At 38.2% G+C, this 23,494-nt stretch overlaps 3 protein-coding genes and 1 long non-coding RNA gene across 4 annotated transcripts; 1 reads left to right on the forward strand and 3 right to left on the reverse strand.

Moving 5' to 3' along the window:
- Positions 1 to 1,214: 1,214 nt before the first annotated feature.
- On the reverse strand, positions 1,215 to 3,292 carry LOC130467496 (uncharacterized). The gene is made up of 5 exons (XM_056836013.1): positions 3,040 to 3,292; positions 2,806 to 2,966; positions 2,326 to 2,728; positions 2,064 to 2,248; positions 1,215 to 1,969 (listed from the first exon to the last, which is right to left on the reverse strand). Exons 1-5 carry the CDS (start codon positions 3,290 to 3,292, stop codon positions 1,703 to 1,705), a joined length of 1,269 nt encoding a protein of 422 aa, XP_056691991.1. The 3' UTR covers positions 1,215 to 1,702.
- A 7,621-nt stretch (positions 3,293 to 10,913) lies between these two features.
- On the reverse strand, positions 10,914 to 12,128 carry LOC130466978 (uncharacterized). Its single transcript, XR_008927135.1, has 2 exons — positions 11,715 to 12,128; positions 10,914 to 11,264 (listed from the first exon to the last, which is right to left on the reverse strand). It is a non-coding gene; the product is annotated as an uncharacterized lncRNA (long non-coding RNA).
- Positions 12,129 to 14,526: 2,398 nt separating this feature from the next.
- Positions 14,527 to 16,946, forward strand: LOC110774915 (profilin Sal k 4.0201). The gene is made up of 3 exons (XM_021979515.2): positions 14,527 to 14,823; positions 15,707 to 15,844; positions 16,476 to 16,946. The coding sequence occupies exons 1-3, from the start codon at positions 14,695 to 14,697 to the stop codon at positions 16,608 to 16,610; spliced, it is 402 nt and encodes a 133-aa protein (XP_021835207.1). The 5' UTR covers positions 14,527 to 14,694; the 3' UTR covers positions 16,611 to 16,946.
- A 2,149-nt stretch (positions 16,947 to 19,095) lies between these two features.
- Positions 19,096 to 23,232, reverse strand: LOC110774922 (uncharacterized). Its single transcript, XM_021979522.2, has 2 exons — positions 22,100 to 23,232; positions 19,096 to 20,722 (listed from the first exon to the last, which is right to left on the reverse strand). The coding sequence occupies exons 1-2, from the start codon at positions 22,814 to 22,816 to the stop codon at positions 19,394 to 19,396; spliced, it is 2,046 nt and encodes a 681-aa protein (XP_021835214.1). The 5' UTR covers positions 22,817 to 23,232; the 3' UTR covers positions 19,096 to 19,393.
- Between the last annotated feature and the right edge of the window lie 262 nt (positions 23,233 to 23,494).

Genomic DNA, 23,494 nt, shown 5'->3' on the forward strand with positions numbered 1-23,494 from the left:
CTTTGAACCTGTCCTGGTGGGGGCAGTTTCTTATGTAGTGATTTTGCAGGTTTAGTAAATGCCGAAGTTAAATCAAGGATCGTGAATGGGGGAAAGAGATGTACTAGCTGGATTGTGTGAATTGAATAAGGTTGTAATAGTTTTATTTGTCTATATTCTGAGGTTTATTATGAGAGTTGTTGATGAGATTGGTTTAATCCTTGGTGGATTAAGAGTTAATTTTGATTAGTGTTTAATAAGCTATTCTAATTAGCAGCTCATAGAGAGCGGGCTGTTACAAACGTGGCAAGCATTACATACGTGGCTGCCAGCAAGGCGCGAGGTGGCACCGTTCGAACATTACTCTCAACTGCTGGGATCAAAACGGCCGTTACAAACCCTTGATGAAGTCGGCCTTCATTACGCATTTATTGTCTAATTATGTGCAATTAAGCACAAACGTTACACTTTAATTGTAAATGCCTATAAAATAGCTTAGTCTTGTCTATTTTACACACATGATTTCCAAGCAATAAGACCTACGATTATTTCATGCTATTACAACTTGTTCTCACCATTTTCAATTATCTAGCTCGATCAATTGTTAGCACCTTCATCAAGGCAAGTTCGTCTCTAAGTCGAATTTGCCCAAAACAAGTATCCCAGTCAAGATAGAGAAAAGTGGCTAAAGAGTAGAATGTCATTAGACTAGTCAGAATACTTTATGTAATATGAGCCTACAAAACGGCCTAGCAATTATGTAAGAGCCCACAAAACGGCCTGTAATGCTTGCCTACAAAATGGCCAGCTTATCTTCGCTACTTAGAAAAATGTTAACTTTATGACAATGTTTCCCTCATCAAAAACTCTGATGAACTCATGGCCCAATAAAGCCACCGAAAATCATATAGCAAAACGTAAAAAGTGAAGTTCCCCCCACGATAACGAGCCCCAAGAGGCGGCGTCACGATTGGTTAATTGAACGAAGGCCTTAGAAGTGGCCTAAATTAATAAAGACGTGAAAGCGCAAACAAGACTCGACAAAGCAGTCATTTAAAATGGACGCCCTCTCCTTTGAAGGCATCACAAAAGACTAATCGGTTGACGGCCTGAGGAGTAGCCTAGATTAGCGCCCCAAATTAGGCTGATCACCTAAAACAATGGGGTAACCGTCCACAATTAGATCAGAAAATATGTTCCTGAAAAGTCAGTATAAAGCTGAAATGGAATAAAAACACAAGTGCACAGGAGGCAGAAAATATTCATACATGCGCACAAGGCGCAACAAACCCAAATAAGAATAAATGCCCAAGGGCATCAATGTTATTACAAGCGCCTACGGCGCTACAGAAACTATCATTAAAATAAGAACAGTCTACGGATGAGGGGCCGTCGAGCTTCCGTCCTGGACGTTCTGATCTTCGGAAGAATTCACCTCCTCTTCTTCTGCGTCCTCATCCTCCCCCTCACTAAAAAACTCGGGAGGATCAAGACCAAGGCGTCGAGCAGCCGAGACGGCCATCTGGTACGAAATCCGACGTCTAAACCAGGAAAAGTCCTTCCCATCCATTGACTGATCCCAAGCCCGCCGAGCATTCTCCAGAATGGACTCCTCCCCAAGCTTGAAAAAACTAGCGGCTTGCCCCCGCACGGTTTCAATCTTGTCCTGAGTGGCCTTGAGCTTCTTCTCCAAGGCGTCCACCTTGGTAGAAAAGTTGGTGACTCACTCCGAGACGGCAGAATACCCCGTCCTTAGTGCAGTCAACTTCTCCTCATGCTCCAGCAGCGTCCTTTCATAATTATGGGCATCCTCCTCAGCCTTCCTCAGGGCAGCCGTCTCCGACCTGATCTGGACATCCGCGTCCTCATTGATCTCCCTATAATTTTTCTCAGCATACTTCTCATGATTCTCAATCTGGTCTTTGTGCTTCAACATCTCTTGGTGCATGTCAAAGCGGTAATGCCTACCCTCGGCACAACGGATAAAGAGCTGCCACGAACCCAAAGCAGACTTAACTCACTTCCAAAACATGAGAACCAAAATAAAAAAAATAAGAATAAAAAATAAAAAAAATTACACTTACGTCAAGTATGAGGGACTGCATGGCCCCAAAGTACCCCAGGTCAATTCCAGGAAGAGAGTTCACATACTCCTCATAAATAGCATCGTAGACGGCCGAAAGGATCTTGTCCTTTTCCTCTGAGCTAAACCCACCAGATGGGGGAATATTCGCCACCTCGGCCCGCCTCATCCGTTTGAACATATCACCTGAGCCAATATCCATGTATCAATCAATATATCAAATCACTAAGTTATCAAGACGTCCTAAGTATTAAACAACTGACCAGTCGACGGAGCCGGCGGAGGCATTGACACATCCCCAGCAGGAGGAGGGTCTTTGGACTCCTTGCCCTTCCTCTCTCTCGACGAGGAAGCAATAGCCTGGCCAACATCTGCAGCGGCGCCAGGCGCATCAACCTTACCAGCGCCCGTCCCAGTAGCGGTCGCTTTGGCTGCGGAACAACCATCGTTGGCCGCCTTTGGAGACGCCTCCTTTGGTTCAGGAGGAAGATCGGTCCATTGAGGAACAGGGGCTTTCTCTCCCCCAGCCAGAGGGGTTGACGGCTTCATCACCGGCGGCTTCGCCGCAGCATCAGCACTGCCCGGCTTCTTAAAGAAGGGTCGCTTGGGCTTAGGGGCCACCGCTGAAGAGGCAGGACGCTTCTTCGTAGCCGACGAGGTGAGCTCCTGGAAATGAAAAGGGTAAAAAAAAAAAACCAGCATAGACTTTAAAGATAAAATGCGTCCAATTGAATAAAATGTACCTTAGAAGCGTCACCAGAAGCCCCCTCATCAGACTTCTTTGAAGATTCTTTCTTCTTGGCCTCCACGGCCTTGAAGACGTCATCAGTATACACCTGGGACAACCAGGTAGGCACGTCCACCCAACCCTTGTCTTCTAGGGACAGACGTCTCATGGAAGAATCTACACAAACACCAAGGGGATCAGTGAAGGATAAGAAAACAAGGTTTTTGTGGAAAATAAAATGCAATACTACCTCTATGCAAGTAAGGGCAGAGACCAACGGCCGCAAGAAAGACCATGTTGGTGAACTGACCCACGTGGGGAAGCCAACTATAAGGCACCCAGGCGTGACTCTTCGCAGACAGCCGATACATTTCAGCCTGAAATAAAGGGTTTATGAGCCTCCATTCTCTTGACAGAAGGCGAGGATAGGCGTCAGTCTTAGACAAGAAGCGAGGCCGATAATTCCAGCGTGAAAGACGCTCTGAAAGAGGGAGGTCCTCCATTCGGATAATAGACCATTTGGTCCTCCACCATACCCATCTAGAGGACTTACCTACTACCGTCTTATAACCCCGCCGACTATAAAAGGTGAACCATCCCTGGGGAGAACGAGAAGAAGGAGCAATGTCTACAAGTCTAACGAAGGCAGGAAAGGAAGGGGTGACGTCACTCAACGCACACTTGGCAATATAACCAAAGGCATTCGCCCAAGAATTAGGGGTCAGAAGGGCTAGGCCAATGTCATAACCATTTAAGGCCTAATCTGAAGGCGGTCGTATAGACAGCAACCTCCCCCAAAGAAAGACGATCTACAGTATTAAAGGGACGAGGACACCTAAAACTAAAGCCACGAGGCAAGAGCAAGAAACGCTCGAAGTCACGTCCTTGCTCCCTTAGGTATCTCAACCATTTTTTGCTGGGGAGGATGTCATAAGGAAACAAGTCCACATCCTCTTTTCCACGAACCATAGGGGGAAGATTTTTTGCAAACTCCTCGTCTGAAGAGCTGGAAGAATCATCTTCAAAATCCTCACGAGGGATGCGAGGACGGCAGGCCACACCCTTTCTTCTCCTTGAAGAACGTGCCGCCTTGGAACCCCCGTCTCCTAAATGATGGGAGGAGCTAACTCCACCCCTGTTTCCTTGGGACGGGTTCGAAAAAGGAACCCTGATGTCCCTCTCTCGTGGTGCTCCCCATGTACCTACGTTGTTGCCTGCTTAATACGAGCCATGCCGTCCTGCATAAGGAACAGGACGTCTGAGTTGAGAAAAGAGAAAAAAGCAAAAGAACGGGTACGTCGTCCTCCCCAAGAAATAAAAGCATAAAAAAAGTACAAATTTCAGATACATGCAGAAACAGGAAACTAACAGAAACACTTACCAATAAGTGATCAAGCTGCTGAAATGGTCATGCAAGCTGTCCAAACTCCAAGAACAACGAACAAAGAATCCAAGAACACTCAATACAAACACAAGAAGATCGTCGGAGGGGAAGCGCTCTCTCTCTCTCTAGAAATCTCTTTGAAAATAACAAAAGGCAAATGAGGGAAACCAACGATTTCTGAAGATTTTAAAGGCAAAATCAGGCTCCCAAAAGCAATCACACGTGGCCCTCCACCATAACAAGAAGGCTACCCCACCTGGGCAAGGGGCACCCTCCTTGAGGGGAAAATGATGTGGCCTAAAATAATAGACTGCCACATGGCTTTACTAGGATGGCCAAAATAGAAGACAAAGATTCTCCATCATGGATAAACAGAATCCATGCTGAGCCCGTATCCGCATTCAGACCCATGGCCCATCTCTTAGGCCCATGACCCCATTTTATTGGAGGAATCCCTGGTCAAATCATGTCTAACAAGCTCAAAGCTTGCAGGAAAGCCCAACATGCAAAGGGCCCAACAGGTCTAATCAGACCTCCTATCATCGGACACATGTCATAATCTGGGAAAGCACCCAATAATCATGTCAGGGTTTGAGGATCAAATCCCAAGAAACCCTAACACTATAAATAGTGCAAATCCCTAGGTAAAAGGGGGCATTCAATTCATTCCCACCTACCTTTAAACTATATTTGATCTGCCTTCTCTCTTAAATTATTTCTCTCTCTAGCTTATACTTACTTAGGCATCGGAGGGAATATTCCTACGGGAATATTCTTGTTTTGCAGGTTGACAGAGGATCATGCCAGCTCATACTTGATACCTCCGAGGAACGCGTGACATGTCATCACCGTAAAAGATCCCACAACAGTAGGTGGTGAGGCTCATTTAGGCGTCACTGTCCCCGATGCATATGATGTTGGATTCATTGAGTCTAAATACATAATGTTCTTAATTCTTCAATGATTTAAGGATCTTGGATTCATTTTATTCACACCTGTCGGAACACATAACTCGAATAAAATGCTTAAAAAATATTGAATTATGCATGAATGCTAGAATTTAAGTTTATTAAGAGAAACTATGAATGGTTATTTATTTGTTTATTCTTTTCAGTTGTAGTTTTAACTATGGAAAACAACAATTCATTCAACATCCGATCAATTCTCGAAAAGGAGAAGTTGAACGGGAAAAACTTCCTTTACTGGCAAAGGAACTTGCAAATAGTTCTTATGCAGGAAGAAAAGGAGTTTGTCCTGGAAGAGTCGATGCCCGAAGCCGCGGGCGAATGGGTCAATCAGCAGGCAGCCCTCAATCGTTGGATTGATGCCAACAAGGATGTAAAATGTCTAATGCTTGCAACCTTGAGTGCAGATCTACAGAAAACGTTCATCAACTCAGATGCTTTCACGATCATCAATAGTTAAAGAACATGTTCCAAGATCTGGCTCGAGCCGAAAGATTCGAGACTCATATAGAAGGGCGAGCCCGTAAGTCCACATGTTCTCAAGATGATTGGATTAATTGAGAATATGAGTCGGTTGGATCAGCAGTTCTCTCATGAAATGGTTGTAGACACCATCCTCCATTCTCTTCATAGCGGGTATGATCTGTTCAAGCTGAACTACAGTATGAATAGTCTGGAAAAAACGCTCACTGAGCTTCACGGTATGCTGAAGACCGCTGAAAAGACGCTCAAAAGTGATAAGCAAGATGTGCTTATGGTGCGTGGGGGCAAGTTCAAGAAATCTGGTAAGAAGAGGAATGCTAAGAAAGGTGGCAAGAAGGCCAGCCCAACTAAACAAACTGGCGGCACCAAGTCTGAAAAGAAGAAGGTGAGCCAACCCACTTCTGAATCTGAATGCTTATACTGTAAGAAGAAGGGGCATTGGAAGAGAGATTGCTTGAAGCTTAAGGAAGATCAGAAGAACGGAACGGTCGTTCCATCTTCAGGTATTTTTGTTATAGACTGTATACTTGCAAATTCAACTTCTTGGGTATTAGATACAGGTTGTGGCTCACACTTATGTTCCAATTCACAGGGACTAAGAAGAAGTAGAAGGTTAAGCAAGGGTGAAATCGACCTACGAGTGGGAAATGGAGCAAGGATTGCTGCATTAGCTGTAGGAACTTATTATTTGTCGTTGCCCTCTAGGCTAGTTTTGGAACTGGAAGAGTGTTTCCATGTTCCAAGTCATACTAAAAACATCAAATCTATTTCTTGCTTAGCTGCTAAGGGATTTACCTTTTTAATAAAAGACAATAGTTGCTCGTTTTATTTTAAAGAGATGTTTTATGGATCTGCTAGATTAGTCAATGGACTTTATTTACTAGATCACGACAAACAAGTTTATAACATAAATACCAAAAAGGCCAAAAAGAATGATTCAGATCTCACCTATCTGTGGCATTGTCGATTTGGCCATATTAACATGAAGCGCATAGAAAGACTTCAAAAGGAAGGAATTTTAGAACCATTTGACTTAGAGGATTATGGTAAATGCGAATCATGCTTACTTGGCAAAATGACAAAGAAACCTTTCTCTAAAGTTGGAGAAAGAGCAACTGATCTATTGGGTTTAATCCATACAGATGTATGTGGACCAATGAGTTCAAATGCTAGAGGTGGTTTCAACTACTTTATCACTTTCACTGATGACTTCAGTAGATATGGTTATGTCTACATAATGAAGCATAAGTCTGAATCCTTTGACAAATTCAAGGAATTTCATAGTGAAGTAGAGAATCAACTAGGCAAGAAGATTAAAGCACTGCGGTCTGATAGAGGCGGTGAATATCTGAGCTATGAATTTGATGACCATCTGAAAGAATGTGGAATCTTGTCAGAATTGACTCCTCCTGGAACATCTCAATGGAACGGTGTGTCAGAACGGAGGAACAAGACCTTGCTAGACATGGTTCGATCAATGGTAGGTCAGGCCGAACTTCCAATAGAATTTTGGGGACATGCACTAAACACAGCTGCACTCACACTAAATAGAGCTCTATCTAAAGCTGTCGAAAAGACTCCATATGAGTTATGGTTTGGAAAGCCTCCAAATGTGTCTTTTCTTAAGATTTGGGGTTGTGAAGTATACGTCAAACGATTAATTTCTTACAAACTTCAACCAAAATCTGAAAAATGTATTCTTGTGGGCTACCCAAAGGAAACAAAGGGGTATTACTTCTACAATACATCTGAGAACAAGGTGTTTGTTGATCGAGATGGTATTTTTTGGAAAGAGATCACATTTCCAAAATGACAAGTGGGAGAAAAGTAGACCACGAAGAAATTCGAGTCGAACAACAAACTCTAGAGAATGCTCAAGATGACATTCAGGTTGAAACTCAGAGATCTTTAGAAGTATCTGGTGAGAATCAAGAACCAACTAGAAATGTAACCCCGCGTAGATCGCAGAGATATAGGTCTCAACCGGAAAGATACTTAGGTGTTTTGACGAACGAGAGCCATGAAGTTCTATTGCTGGAAAGCGATGAACCTGCGACTTACAAACAAGCTATAACAAGCCCTAGCTCCAAGCAATGGCAAGAAGCCATGCAATCTGAATTAGACTCCATGTCTGAAACCAAGTTTGGGATTTGGTCGATTTTCCAGATGGCTACCAAGCCATAGGAAGCAAATGGGTTTTCAAACTGAAAAAGGACAAGGATGGGAAACTAGAAGTTTTCAAAGCTAGATTGGTTGCAAAAGGTTATAGGCAAGTCCACGGTGTGGATTACGATGAAACCTTTTCACCAGTTGCAATGCTAAAGTCTATTCGGATAATGTTAGCAATCGCTGCATATTACGATTACAAAATATGGCAGATGGATGTCAAAACCGCTTTCTTAAACGACGTTTGAACAGAAACTGTGTTTATGACACAACCTGAGGGTTTTGAGGATCCAAAGAATGCTAAAAAGGTATGCAAGCTTAAGAAATCCATTTATGGATTGAAGCAAGCATCAAGGAGCTGGAATATACGTTTTGATGAAGCAGTCAGTGACTTTGGCTTCGTCAAGAACGCAGACGAATCTTGTGTATACAAGAAGGTCAGTAGGAGCAAAACTTCTTTTATATGTCGACGACATATTACTTATCGGAAATGACATTCCTATGTTGAACTCTGTCAAGATTTGGCTTGGGAAATGTTTTTCGATGAAGGATCTAGGAGAAGCACAGTACATACTGGGCATCAAGATCTACAGAGATAGATCTAAAAAGATGATTGGACTTAGTCAAAGCACTTATATCAATAAGGTGCTTGAAAGGTTCAATATGGCAGACTCCAAGCGAGGCTACCTACCCATGTCTCATGGAATGACTCTAAGCAAGACTCAGTGCCCAAAAACAATGGATGAGCGTAGACGAATGAGTGGGATTCCATATGCATCATTGATTGGTTCAATAATGTATGCTATGATATGTACACGCCCAGATGTTGCGTACGCACTCAGTGCTACGAGCAGATACCAGTCAGACCTAGGAGAGGCACATTGGACTGCTGCCAAGAATATTCTGAAGTACCTGAAAAGGCACAAAGATGATTCCTTGGTCTATGGTGGAGATGATGAATTAATTGTTAACGGCTATACGGACGCAAGTTTCCAAACCGACAAAGATGATTTCATATCACAGTCTGGGTTTGTCTTCTGCCTCAACGGAGGTGCAGTAAGATGTAAAAGTGCTAAACATAGCATCATTCTGGATTCTACAACTGAAGTGGAGTACATTGCTGCACATGAAGCAGCAAAGGAAACTATTTGTCTAAGAAAGTTCATAGGTGAAATTGGTGTAGTCCCCTCCATTAAAGGACCAATAGCTCTATATTTTGACAATAAAGGAGCTATTGCACAGACAAAGGAGCCTAGACACCACCAAAGAGTCAAGCATGTACTTCGTAGATTTCACCTTCTACGAGAGTTCGTTGAAAGAAAAGAAGTCGAGATAAGCAAGATTGGAAATGACGACAATATCTCAGATCCCTTAACTAAACCTCTGCCACAAGCGAAACACAACTCGCACACTGCAGCTATGGGAATCAAGCATGTTGGAGAATGGCTTTGATGTCCTTAATAAATGTTTTAAAGTTTTAGAGTTTAATACTTTATAAAACGTTTTTGGTTAACCATTCATATAAACGAATATAATTCATTTTTCCATTTAATTTGTGGTTATTAAATGATGAGTCCTTTCAATTTGACGATATATTCAAGATAGACTGTCAGGACCAGTCCTGTGACTAAGAAATTTCTATCAAGTGAACTTGAATGTCAAAAGTTGAAAATGGTCCCTGGTCGGAAGTTTTCTATAAAGGTGGACGCATAGAAAACGCTAGACGACTAGATTGCAAGATGACTAGTAGTTTTATTTCTTGAACTATGTGGACATGGCAATGTCGCAATCATTTTCATAGATACTTACTTGAGAAGATTAGTATCGGACATACCTATGAAACTATACTATAAGAGATGATAATATGTCATAAGTAAATTTCATTACATTATTAGTCACTAATCCTCAATACCTGAGTGATTTGAGATTACTTGTTTGAGAACTGGTTACTTTGACGTTGTCAAGCGTCGCACCGTAAAAGGAGACTATAACGGCAACGCTCAGGTAATCACCTATCAAACGAAGTCTAACCTCAAGATCACAAGATTGGGATTGTCCTCCCATAAATTGGGATGAGATGCTGAAAGTTGTAAAGGGCCACTCGGAGAGCTAGAAACTGAAAGATGCATGGCCGTGCTCAGATGAATCATAGACTATGATTATCTGTTTATTTGATCAATTGAACTCTGAAACTGAGAAATACCTCTGGACATAATAAGGATGACTACTCTTACCTTATGTTCATGAGCAAGCATCAAGCGACAAAGGAATTAGGCAATGCACACTTGTCCCTAAGGACAAGTAGGAGACTGAAGGAAATAATGCCCTTGGTCCAAGTATGCATCCAATGCTAAGTCTAATAAATGCGGTTCAGTATTAATTAAACAAGTTAATAATTCAGTGAGATCAAGTGAGCTGAATGCCTAGCTAGAGGCTGCTTCAGTTCAAGTGGAATTAATAATATTAATCCACAACTTACTCTTGACTGAACCCGTAGGGTCACACAAATAGTACATGAACGGATCAAGTATTTAAGTGAATATATTCATTAAACACTCTATTTATGAACATTCGAAAACGACAGATCTCGGTTCCAGTGGGAGCTGAAATCGTCAAAAGGCAAAATATAGAATGCTCCGGAAATGATGATATTGCCGAAAACGGAAATATGGATCATGACGGAAATATAAATATTATTCAAGTCGTAGATGTTCCCGGAAACAGAAACATGTTACATATCGGAAAATATTATCGGAAAAAGAAATATTGCCGGAATCGTAAATATTACCGGAAACGGAAATATTACCGGAATCGAAAATATTGTCGGAATCGGAAACAAATTCCGGAAACGGAAATATTAAATATTTGTTCGAGTCGGAAATAAATTCCGGAATCGGAAATATTAAATATTTGTTCGAATCGGAAATGAATTCCGGAATCGGAAAACGAATCGGAAGCGCGATGTACGAACCAAGGTTGTCAGGATCGGGATCCCACTTGGGATCGGTGGGAGAGGGTAGGAGCAGATCGGTAAGATCGGATCGGTAGGATCGGACGTTGGATCGTAAGATCCTACAAATTTGATAAATTGAGCAATCGAAATGATAGAAGGTGACTAGTACATGATTTTCTAATAAAAACAACCAAAAAAAACTTTTGCTCACATAAGATCGATATTAGTGTCATACATTAATACATGGTAACACAGTTCTACGATTATTATTTTAAAGCTTACAATTCCAAAGAATACAAGGAAAATAAAATATTTTTTAAGCACTATATTTACAACTTCTAGTAATTAATCTAAATACCTAACAACACAAACTAATTTTCATCCTAGCCAAAATTTCGGTCGTCAAAAAATTGCTTAATTCCCCAGATGTTCCCTTTCCCTTGAGATTGACATCATCATAATTTCTTAACCATTTTCCCTTTTTTTGGCAGAACTTTCCATATTCAAAACCTGTAATTAACCTACTAAAAAAACAAAAACAAAAAAACAAAAAAAAACTTCCAGACTAACAAATCACAATAACTAAACTAATCAACAAAGAAACATGGTAATTGGGAGCAACACACGCTAGAACATGGTAATTAGGTAATATACTAATATTAAGCTCATTTGTAGTGTAGTGTCTCAATTGGCAGGTAATTAAAAAGAATGTGACACATGCAACTCAATTGCTGTACTGAGTAAAATACAGACTCTTGATTGTAAACAGAAGCATCTTTAAGTCTGAAGTTTCAGTGCGGAAAAAAAAGCAGGACAATTAAAAAATAAAATTTCGAAAATAAATAAATCAAATACATAAATCAAATTAAAATTACAAAAATCAACTCAATTAATCAAATGAAAGTATCGAAATTTTTAATAGAATATCTGAATATAAGAATTGAAGAGGTGAAGAACAAGAAGCAAAAATTTACCTTGTTGATTGAACTCGTTTGTAAAAAGAGATCTTTGATTCATTTACTAAAGAGAAGGGATGTCAGATGCCTGGATTCGAGCTTCAATTAATCTTTGGATACGACTATGGAGCTTAAATTCGAGCAAAGAAGAGGGGCGAGGTGGAGGAGACGATTCAAAGGTGCCATCGTACGACTGAGAAAGGTCGCGTAGGTTTCTTTTGCTTTGTATTGGGCTTCAAACAGGCTTCTCTCAAACTTGGGCTTCATTGAAAAGGTTAAAAGCTGGATCGTTAGAATCGTTGATAGGATCGCGATTCAATACGATCCTACCGATTCTGAACGATCCCGAACGATTCCACTAACGATCCTGACGCAGTTACGATTTCAGCTACGACCCGGATCGATTTGCAAATTCTGGATCGTAGGATCGTACGATCCTACGATCCGGATCGCGATTCTAATAACATTGGTCTACGAACGATCGACTATCGAACTTGCGAGACGCAAGGCCCAGCACCCAGCAAGCCGCGCGCGCAAAGCAGGCCGAGCAAAGCAGCGCCCAAATGGGCCGCGTGCTTGCTGCCAGCGCCCTTGGGCCAACCGAGCAAGCAGCAGCGCCACTCGTGGGCTTGCGTGTTGCGGGGGTGCGGGCTATGTGTGCTACACGCATGCAATGCCTTGGCCGGTTAGGATTACTTGGTTGTCAAGTAATAGTGTTTTCCTAATTCTACTCAAATTGGATATTTTAGTTAAATCTGAAATACTTAGGTATTTGATTAAACCTAAAATTCTAATGATATTATTCAACTAGAATCCTAATAGATTTAGTTATTCGATTCCTAGTAGAATTCAAACTCCGCTACTTCCACCCTATAAATATGTGGTTCATGATCACAATTTATAATGCAATTCAATATACTATTCTACATTATTAGATTCAAGAGAGAATTTAATACTTGCCTAATATTATAATAAGTTTCCCGAGTGCACATAAAACCTTAGATAATATTCTAGTTAATTGAATCTGAGGCGGATCCGAACGTGATGTGGACTATCTACGGAGGGGCGACATTTGGAGTCCTAAACTTGTTCTTGTTCGGTTCGGGAGCAGCTAGGGAAGGCACGCATCACATTGTATGTATCCTAATTATGCTAATTGACTATGTGGCAATTAATTTGGATTTCTGGCTTTATGGTTTTTCCGCATGAATTATATTGTTTATATTTTTCATAACCTAACATCATCCTAGAAGGTTGATTCTAGCAAAAATTGATTTAAATATTAGTAATACACATGATCAAAGTTAATCTGTGAATAGTGTTAAAGTCAAAGATTTGTGAATGGTTAAAGTAAAAGTCAAATCGATGCATATATTAGTGGTGCGCTCTAGTCACCTGATTTTCACTTATTTTTCTTAAAATTATCTTATCTGGACTTATTAGAACTTATCAAAAATTATTTTAGTTATAAATTATACTTGGTCTACCCTTATTTTTCCTGAACATATTTTATCTGAATTTATCTGAAGTTATCTGTACTTATTTTTTCTGAATTAAGTGAAATAAGACGAACAGAACAAAGCCTAAGAAATGGCAGAAGCATGCACAAATAAAAGCCAAACAATTTCAATTTGTTATAAAGCACTCGACTCAATCAATCTTTACCCAAATCGAGTTTTGGTTGAGGTTTTTCCAATGTTAATATATTTTGAGTTATTGGTACTTCCTTCGTTCTTTTTTACTTGACACAATTCTTATATCACATTTGTCAAACATAATTAGATTTCAACCATTAGTATCTTTAATTATAATTAATGGGTAAAAATTAGAATTGATATTAAAATCTATACAAAGAGACGATTATAACAAGTTTCCACATAACTATGTTTTATCTTATGTATAAATTATAATTGATAATTAAAGTAAAATATATGAATAGTGTCAAAAGTCAAATTGTGTCAACTAAAAATGAACGTCAACTTTTGTATAAGAGCGCCTTACCGAAATTACCACTTTCATTGCTTAACTAATTGGTTATATTGCTTAACTAATTGGTTTCATAGCTTAACTAATTAGTTTAGTGCTTAACTAATTAGTTTCATTGCTTAACTATTTGGTTTAAATGATTAATTAATTAGTTCTATTGCTTAACTAATTCGTTCTATTACTTAACTTATACGACACCAATGTGGTCTTTTGTGTAAGACCGCCTTATATAAAAGTTTATAAAAAACGATTCTGGAAACTATGTTTTTGAAACTTGAAACACCCATCGCGTATATTTAGACTTCCGTCCATTTTTATTCTTTATGCGCGTATTTCGTTTTGGGTGTCCCATTTTAATCTTTACGTTTGGAATAATTTTTTTATTTTATTTCATAAATACCCCTAATATTATGTCAAAAAATTGTGTCAATTAAAGTGATTATTTTAATCATTAAATTCATTGTGCATTTAATCTCTCCCACTTTCTTATTGGAATATTAAGTATGTCATACTCTTCCAATGTCAAAATTTAGATAAAAGGGAAAACATCATAAATAAATATAATTTGCATTTTAAATTTTTTTAAAAAATATCAATAAACATTAATTAGTCATTAAATCGAGTGAATAATACCAAACATAAAGAATAAAAAGCACATACGAAATAGTATTCTAGTCAATATTTGCGAGAAGATTTGGGAATGGAAAAAATAGGTAAAATTATGGATGGAAAGCAATAGAGAGAATGAGAGGGAAGGAGTGCCTAAAAAACAGGACGACGTGAATGGCACTAATTGAATTATAAAGGTGTTTTAATGAGGAAAATAATCAATGATATGCATGTTATTCAATTATTTTGTCAATTCTCTTTTCTCCTATTTATTAGCTGTGATCTCATTGCCATTTCCCCCCTCTCCTTTCCATCATCCCATTGAACAAATCAAACTTTTATTTTCTCAAAATTAAACTATCAACTTTTTTTTGAGAAAAAAAGATCTATCAAGTTTACAACAATGTCGTGGCAAACTTACGTCGATGACCACTTGATGTGCCCCATCGAAGAAACCACCAACCACCTTAAAGCCGCCGCTATTATCGGCTTTGACGGTAGCGTTTGGGCTCAAAGCACCACCTTCCCCCAGGTGATCTCTTTATCCTCCCGGCCTTTTGTGTTAATAATATGATCCTTAGATGGTGTGCTTTTGGTGATCCACGTGATCTTGTTCAGTAGATTGTTTTTTTTTTTGTTGGTAAGTTTGACCGTAAATTATCACTGTTACAACTATCAAAATATTATGTTTGAGATATTGTTAGATTACTATCACTATATATTTTCAAATAATCTACTTTTAAAAAAAAATCATGTGTGATTGGATTTATTAATGGTCAAAAGTTGTGTATTGGTATGATTTTTGTGATCCACATGATCTTGTTCAATAGATCAAATACTTTTAATATGTGGATTTTGTTAGATCATCTCAATTCATAATTTTTAATGTAAAATGAAAGATATTAAGAACAAAAAATATGTCTAGTCACCGTGAGAAAGCAAATGTAAGCATATTTCAACTAATAAACTCTTTGCTTCCTTCACATGGAGTAAAAGATTACTATAACTGCAGGGATAAAGTTGCATATGTCCGTACCCTCATTATATTTTTAGGTTACATTTCCTATTAATTGTTATTGATATTCAAGATAAAAGAAAACATATATTTTTACGATGACAGAATTATGAATGTATTGCTTTTGTGATTCACATTTCTATAATATATTTATCATAGTAAAATATTACTCCGGTTTGTTAGTAAAACAACACGATTCAAATCTTATGTGGCACTAATAAATGATGGACACATCATACTAAGACAATATATTATTTTTACAAATTGCGACATATACAATCACCCTATAAATGATAAATAAATAGTACGGAGTAATACTCTGTAGCATTATGTTGTTATGTTCAAGAATTTATATTGACTAGTATGCATGTTGGAAACTAACTATTATATTTGGTTGCAGCTGAAGCAAGAAGAGATGAAAGCAATCCTGCATGAATTCGACGAACCGAATAGCTTGGCACCCACTGGTCTTTTCCTTGGAGGAGAAAAGTATATGGTTATTCAGGGAGAGCCTGGAGCTGTTATTCGTGGGAAGAAGGTATTATCTACTGCCTATTTATAGAAGTTCCCAAGAGTCTCACCTATGTAACCGCCTAACCGGTGTTAGTTACCAAACATCCTTAAGAGCGAGATTAGCGGTAGTATGAGCAATAGTCTTATTGAGTATTAATTTAAGACCTCCTATTTAAGTGGAAGAGTATGACAAAAGTCTGAGCAATAGTCTTTAAATTCCAAGACTCTACTTAAAACGTTTAAACAGTACATTCAATCTTAATTATTATTATTTATTCTTTTTAATTTTATTATTTTGATAAGTTTGAGGAGTCTTGAATGAGTACGAGGGGTGAGGTGAAAAAATTAAGTAAATCTGAAAGGGTCTCAACAAGAATCTGATTAATTGAAAATAAATAAAAAATAATAAAAAAGATGACGTGGAACTTAGCTTATACTAGCGTTAATCTTACTCTTAATGTGATAACTGACAAGCATGTTCTTCAATTGCATTGGTTATTGTAAAGTGATTAAAAATGATGAGTAGAAAAAAGTTGTAATCAAAAGCCCGACCCATCTGATCAAACCCTATTTCTTATCATACATGATACATACATTTATACAGTTATATATATCAACCGTTATATTAATTTGTATGATTGTAAATGTGTGAACAGGGACCTGGTGGCGCATGCATTAAGAAGACAAATGAAGCTCTGGTGTTCGGAATCTATGATGAGCCAGTGACTCCAGGACAGTGTAACATAATCGTCGAGAGGTTGGGCGACTACCTTATCGAACAGGGCCTCTAGAGGCTCGATCAAACATACTATACATTTATACTACATCATAAGGAATTAAGTACTATGAAGTTAGTATTTTTCTTCATTTTGGGATACAATTTATTTTGTTTTAATTTCTTGTTGTTGGATCAAAGTGTGCATACCTTCCTCTTATGTACTAGGAGTGGAGCTGTGATGCAGACAATAACCGTACGTGTGTATCGAAAACATAGAGTTTGGAGTACGTTTTAGGGTTTGCTTATCATTCCATCTATTTATTGTCCTTTATTTTAATTTCTATACCATTGTTTATACCATTGCCTATGTGCATGGTTTTCATATTTATATACTCCTATGTTTGTGACATTGGAATTTTTTTTCTTTTTTTGGAATGTCATGGAAGTTTTCTTTGGTGAGTGAAAATTATTTTTGCATGATTCCTAAACTGTGATTGCACAACCTTTTTCTTGGTTCAAAAGCTGAGTTGTAGATTCATTGAAATGAAGAATAGAATTTTCATTCACACAAGAGAAAAATAAGCTTCACTCAAGTCATATTTAGTGTACGTAACCATTGTACGTCCTCTGTTAAGTGACGGATCTTGGCTAAAAATAATAAGGGGTCAAAGTTTGAAAATTCAACATCTTACTGAATACAGATGCATTCAATCCTATGACATCAATATTTTATATTTACACTTTAGCTTGTATAATTCATAATTTTATAAAACCAAAACATGGAAGATTTATTGGGACCGGAGTCTTTCAGAGTTGATGGCATAGGGGATGAATACAATTCATATCCAATTTTTCTGTTGGTCAACAAAAAAACCTCGAAATACAAATATATATCGTATGTGGCACAACCAATTACTTTTTAACCGAGCATAAAAAGTTTTCATCTTTTATTCTTTTAGCTCCCTTCTTCGTCTTTTCATGTTGTGGTGTTTATGTACTTGTGAGAACATGAGCAATTTTCAGTACTCCGCAATGCCAAAATCATTTTTCGTAATATATCTTAATTTGTGTTTTGCATAAGGACTGGCTTTTCTCAACAATTGGTAGATTAGCGATTATATCCGCTCTTGTTAGAAACCAATATACTTCCTCCGTCTTTTAATACTCACAACGTTTGGACTTTTGTCACTATTCGTATAATCTACTTTGACTATTCTTAATGCCTTTTATATAAGATAAAACATATTCATGTGGGATCTTGTTAGATTCGTCTCAATGTGTATTTTCAAAATATCAACTTTTTATAATTTTTGCATAAAAAGAATTTAATATATAAATGATCAAAGTTGTGCATTAGCATGCGTGAAACTAACAAACATTGCGAGTATTAAAAGACGGATGAAGTATTAAGGTCCCATAGCCCATAATAAAGTATGAAATTTGCGTATGGGTTTTCTCAATAGTCACTAATGGCCCTGGTAAGCCTTTTTCTTTTCCGTCGGCAACTTCCAACCTTTTTTTAAGTAAAACCGTAAGATATCAAGTAAGCTGGATTCAAGTCGGATCGAATCCAGATGAAAGAACAATTCTCAATCAAATGACAAATACCATTATATTACCAACAATCTTTTTGACTTGATGGTTAAGCGGCGCTTAAGTCACGGGTTTAAACCCCTTCCTCTGTAAAATCTTGAATTAAGTTAGGTTAATTCCCTTATCGTCTGATCCAACCACTTATTGATCACATCTTTCTTTTTATAATGTACTATATAATCTTATACGAAGTACGTATATGACGGTCTTATGCATAAGTTCAACTTCTTACCAAAGAATTTTATTTTTAAATCAAATAGTTACTTAATATGATCAAATTATTATATTCTATTATTATTTATTATAATCTCTAATCAAATTTATTTTTCAGTGCTAACATCAACGATCTTACAAACACGATAGGAACCCGCTCATAATGTACTCGTACTACTTTGGCAATGAAAAATGATGGGTCGTAGTGGGCTGGTCCACAAGACAGCCAAATTTGCTTAGAAGATGTGTGTACACGTTAAAGTGATATTTCCATTAACAGGTGGACCTCAAAGGAATCATCATAATTTCATTGCATTAGCCATTTAATTAATCATACACTCTTTTGTAAGATTAGTTGAATATCCAGAGATTATACCGTCATCTTTGTCGGCTGTTGAAAGGGATCTTGAACCGCCCATTGATCTTAATTCTTACATATCATAACTTTGTCAAAATAAAAATTTGGACTTAGTACCTTGTAAGTTGTTAATGAAATTTTTTTAAAATTATGAAATGGCCTAGGCTACCTATAGTACATGTGATTTCGTCAGCCCAGCTATACAGGTCAACATTGTAGATTGAGGAGAAGATAAGGGAATATGCACTCCCAAGTGAAAGCAGATGGTGATGTTCGAACTTCCTTGGTATATACTTAGTATACTCCTTACTCCTTAGGTATGGAAGTAGTTAAAATCGACAAAATCTAGCTACGAAAAGTCATTAGGAATATCATTTAAACGGGAGATTATACATGACAAAGATGACAAGAGCATCAACTTTTGACACATTATTGATGAAAGCTAGGTTCTGAATTCTGAAATATATTACAGGAGATAGTTTAGAAACAAACACATCTCATAAGTGATATGATCCTACAGACTACAGAGTCATCTACAAGAGAGCTGTCACGTTAAACTCGAAGATGACAGTAAGAGGTCACACAATCACAAGCAGTGATTAAACTTAAAAGTTACAAGACTTACAGCTATGTAAGGCGATCTTTTAACGATCCATGCATATCTAGGGGTGATTCAGTCTTAACAGGTTACCTTAAGCAACAGCAATAACGGGTTGTTTAGTGCAGTGCTTAACTGAATTCTTAACTGATAAGTGTGATCCGCTAAAGCACAAGATTGGGTTAACGAATCTCTTGTTTATGGATCCTTGTTTCCGTATCACATTTGGGGCAACATCAGCAGCAGCAGCACTGATTTGCTTCAAGGAGGAAGACGGTCTTGCATTCTCATCTTCCACACATATTTCTTTCCCCTTTTCAAGAGAACTATTCGAAGAGAATGATGACTTTGAAAATGAAGGTTGACCTGAAAGGTTCGCCATAAGCTGATCCTGGAAAGCATCGTGTGCTACACCTGAAGCTAATTTCTTTCGGTTGGTAGGACTTGAAATGTTACTCCTCACTGCAAGTGTTCTCTTATTACTGGAAATAGAACAAGCATTGGAATATCTCTCTCTTAACGGGATTGGTGTTTCCTCTGAAATGCTCCTTCTTTTGTCAGAAACACTTTCATCTTTCTCCCTTGTTCTCTTCGACTTCTCAGTTTCCTTCCTTTTCACCAACGGCCAGTGGAACATAAGTTTAAGGCGCTTAGCTGCGTTGTGTAAAGGGCCAGATTTCTTAATGTCTGGGATTTTATTGTCCTCCAAACTAGGTGAACCACAATGACTTGCCTCGCTTGATGAGTGAAAATGAAAACGGTCTCTACTTATATGGCCTAGGCTAGGATGCACCTCACGATCAAGTCCCGTGCCTAGGAATATTTCATTGTCAGACACTCTGAAGGATGTTCCCGGGCTGTTGCTTATGCTTTGCATCCTCAAATGAGAAGCAAATGCTTTTCTCACTGCATAATCTTTGCAACTGGATATACCACCTGCGGATATCAACTGCCTGATTATGATTTCTGATGATGCAGATTTCGGTTGTCTCTTGAGGTAATCAAGTGGGGTCATCCCATGATCATCACGGATGTTGACATTGATGTAGCGGGCACTCATTAACAGTTGCACCAAATCCGAGTGAATGTTCCCTATAATGGCCAAATGAAGGGCAGTCCTCCCTTCATTATTCTCGGAATTGATAATATCTTCTATGATGAAACGTTTGCTACTTACAAGCTGCTTCATAAGTTCAATCTGTTGATCAATTCTACGAAAACCAGAAGTTTGAAAACCAGCAACAGCCATGTGGAGGAATGTCTCTCCAGCCTTGTTAACAATAGAGGCAGATGAAGGAGATGCTTGAATCAGGGCTTCAAGAACAGATAATTGACCTCTGTAAGCAGCAATATGCAATGGTGTATTTCCTTTATCGTCAATGGAAGAGATCATGTCATAGGAAGCTATCAATTGCTTAGCTACCTGCAAGGACAGAAAGATTGAAAACCATCAAAAAATGATGAATTACTGCAAATGATAATTGTTTGAAGTATCAAATCATCCTTCACATCTTCTTCAAGATGTTCTTATTCTTTCTTCTATATTTGCTTTTTACCCGTTGTCTATGGCCGAGTCTCCTATTCCCTTCTTATTCACTTATATCGTGGATCGAACATTGAAGCTAGAATCCCTAGAGAGCATAGTGAATATCACAACTAATCCGAGGTCATTGTCTATTTTCCCACTATTAAGATAACATGATGGTTACTTAATACTAGTGTACTCAAGTATGCAAGAAGGCAATGTGGGACACAGATGACTACAAAACCATGATGGTGAAGTGTATACGGAGTAGATAATAACTGAAGTATAGTGCTAACCATCTCAATTACTCAACTTAAAAGCCCGCCATGGACCACTCCACAAGCGCGATTTCCAATACCTCTTTTAAGATTTCAATGCTCTAAGTGTCACTACCTCGAGAACTTATTACATCCATATTACTCTCAACTATTCTTACTTTACATAGATAGTTTGCTATTTGGCACTGGCTTAACAAGTACAAAGTATGGTATTAAATATTTCTTAACCACTCAGGTAGCAATAGTTCAATAGATTGATACTTCAACACAAGATACTAATTAAATAGGCGATTAATCATAATGGTCATATCAGGGAACACTAATAATCACTTGTTTCATATCATCACTTCTAAGTGTCCCTACTTTGAGCTGGATCCAAGGCATTTAGTCCTAGTGTAAAAGTAAGTACTACTTCTTTATCCCCTCCACTAGAAGCTACCTCGGTTTCTCAGATATCCTTCACTATGCAGCAAATATAACTTAACAAATACATTACGGGGTACATCTCAGACTACATACTTCTTTACCCCTCTGCAAAACCGACATTTACGTACCAATTATGTCTTTGCCTAGCGCTTAAGATTGAGGGTCTGCGTAAAATAGGTCACATGTTTGAATCCTCCCTTCCCCGGTTTGTAATTTGTATTGCACTTGTGGCTTGTTCGAACCAGAGATAAAAAAAAAGAAATCGACATTTATGCGATTTCAAGTGACTAAACATGTTGCATACAATATAATACACACTTTGTATACAAATTTTGCCAATACAGATGGTCTCAGCACACATCCAGATGTTCTCAAAGTACATCAAGTTTTACCACCAACACACTAGAATAAGCTATGAACATAACAATGAACACAAACAAGAAATGTACCACCAATTGAAAATTGTGATCCTGAAACTTTAAAATCTAAAATCTGTAACAAACAGAACATGACATAAACACAAGTAAACTAAGAAAAGAAAGTTTCTAATGCACAGAAGCAAGAACCTCACCTCAACTTGGCCTTTACCAGCAGCAGAATGCAAAACAGTGGAACCATTAACATCCCTGAACTCCAAAACATCAGCAGATTCAGCAAGAAGCTCCATCAAAACAATCAAATTCCCACCTCTAGCAGCAGCATGAACAGCTCTATTCTTCACATCTAACTTAAAAGCCATAGGAACCTCTTCATTTGTTTGTTCCTCCATTTCTCCTCCGCCGTCCAAAAACCGTGGCGAAATGGCGAAACCATAAACAGCCTTAAACACCTCAGGATTCTTACTCCTAGCAGCAGCATAGAGTATATCAGTAAGCCCATATTCACCTTCCCCAAAAACAAGCAAAGGGTATTTTCTTAGAAGTTGTGTCACAAAACTCAAGTCCCCAGCTGAGGCAGCAGTGTACAAAAGCCACCCACCATAGCCAGCAACAATCAAAGAATTTTTATCTTTCCCCATTTTTTGAGTCTGACACTCATCGAACAGTTGGTGTGCAACCTCACTCCTGCACTTTGCAACATCATCAAACTGTGCTTCATCATCCCACACCGCCTCAAGGCGGCGGATGCGACGGAGGGAAGTCAGGTTGATGAGGTGGTTGCCGTCGAGGCGGAGGAGCTCCCTGACTAAGTCATAATGACCATTTGCTGCCGCCCAATCTATGGGTGATGCATACCACCATTTATCCCCTGTACTTTCCCATCTTAGAGGGAAATTTGAAGGAGACATATTTTTTGTTGAAAAAGGAAAGACTTTGAAGAATTCCCAGAAAGTTTTGAATGAAGGAATCAAATACCCAGATGCTAAAATACAGAAAGATGCAACTTTTTTAACAAGAAAGATGAAATTCAGCTAAAAGTTGAATAGAAATGGAATCTATTGTTGGTTTTGATAGAATGAGATTGTACCAAACCACAGGATTTTAGAGAGAGAAAAATAAAGGAGGAAAAAAGGTGATGTTAACAAAAGGGGTTGTTAATCTTGCATTAATAAGATTTAATAAAGGGAGGAAAAAGACAATGGAATGGAATTGTGACTCTTTGAATGATATTGCAAGAATTTATTTAACCAAAAAATATTAGGAAGAAAGTAAACCTAAAAAATCAAATTGACTTTATTGGTCATCATTCATCAAACACCAACAAGTGAGATCAATCGTTAAAAGTTAGGGAGAGTTTATTCCAAGTGAGTCTAGGGGTGAGTTTTGAGTCTAAGGGGTGTTTGGTTATGAGAGTTTTAAAATAAAATATAAAAAAATTGGGTGAATTAGAGGTTTGATCTTTAGAAAAAGTTAATTGGAATTGTTTGGTTGGGAGAGGTCTGGAAGAGAGTTTTAGGGTGAAAAAGCTCAATATAGCAGCTTTTTACAATTAAAAGTTTGAAAAAATGGATGAAAATGACTATTTT

This window comes from Spinacia oleracea, chromosome 2 (genome assembly GCF_020520425.1).
Source record: "Spinacia oleracea cultivar Varoflay chromosome 2, BTI_SOV_V1, whole genome shotgun sequence".
Classification (NCBI taxonomy): Eukaryota; Viridiplantae; Streptophyta; class Magnoliopsida; order Caryophyllales; family Amaranthaceae; genus Spinacia; species Spinacia oleracea.

What these genes read in the sequence shown, in the direction of transcription:
- LOC130467496 (XM_056836013.1), bottom strand. Translation starts at nt 3,292, where the DNA reads ATGGAGGACCTCCCTCTTTCAGAGCGTCTTTCACGCTGGAATTATCGG. An exon ending in CTTCTGGTGACGCTTCTAAG is followed by an intron (nt 2,729 to 2,805) that starts GTACATTTTATT and finishes TTTCATTTCCAG; the next exon opens with GAGCTCACCTCGTCGGCTAC. An exon ending in TCCGCCGGCTCCGTCGACTG is followed by an intron (nt 2,249 to 2,325) that starts GTCAGTTGTTTA and finishes ATATTGGCTCAG; the next exon opens with GTGATATGTTCAAACGGATG.
- LOC110774915 (XM_021979515.2), top strand. Translation starts at nt 14,695, where the DNA reads ATGTCGTGGCAAACTTACGTCGATGACCACTTGATGTGCCCCATCGAA. An exon ending in AAAGCACCACCTTCCCCCAG is followed by an intron (nt 14,824 to 15,706) that starts GTGATCTCTTTA and finishes ATTTGGTTGCAG; the next exon opens with CTGAAGCAAGAAGAGATGAA. An exon ending in CTGTTATTCGTGGGAAGAAG is followed by an intron (nt 15,845 to 16,475) that starts GTATTATCTACT and finishes ATGTGTGAACAG; the next exon opens with GGACCTGGTGGCGCATGCAT.
- LOC110774922 (XM_021979522.2), bottom strand. Translation starts at nt 22,816, where the DNA reads ATGTCTCCTTCAAATTTCCCTCTAAGATGGGAAAGTACAGGGGATAAA. An exon ending in CTGGTAAAGGCCAAGTTGAG is followed by an intron (nt 20,723 to 22,099) that starts GTGAGGTTCTTG and finishes CTGTCCTTGCAG; the next exon opens with GTAGCTAAGCAATTGATAGC.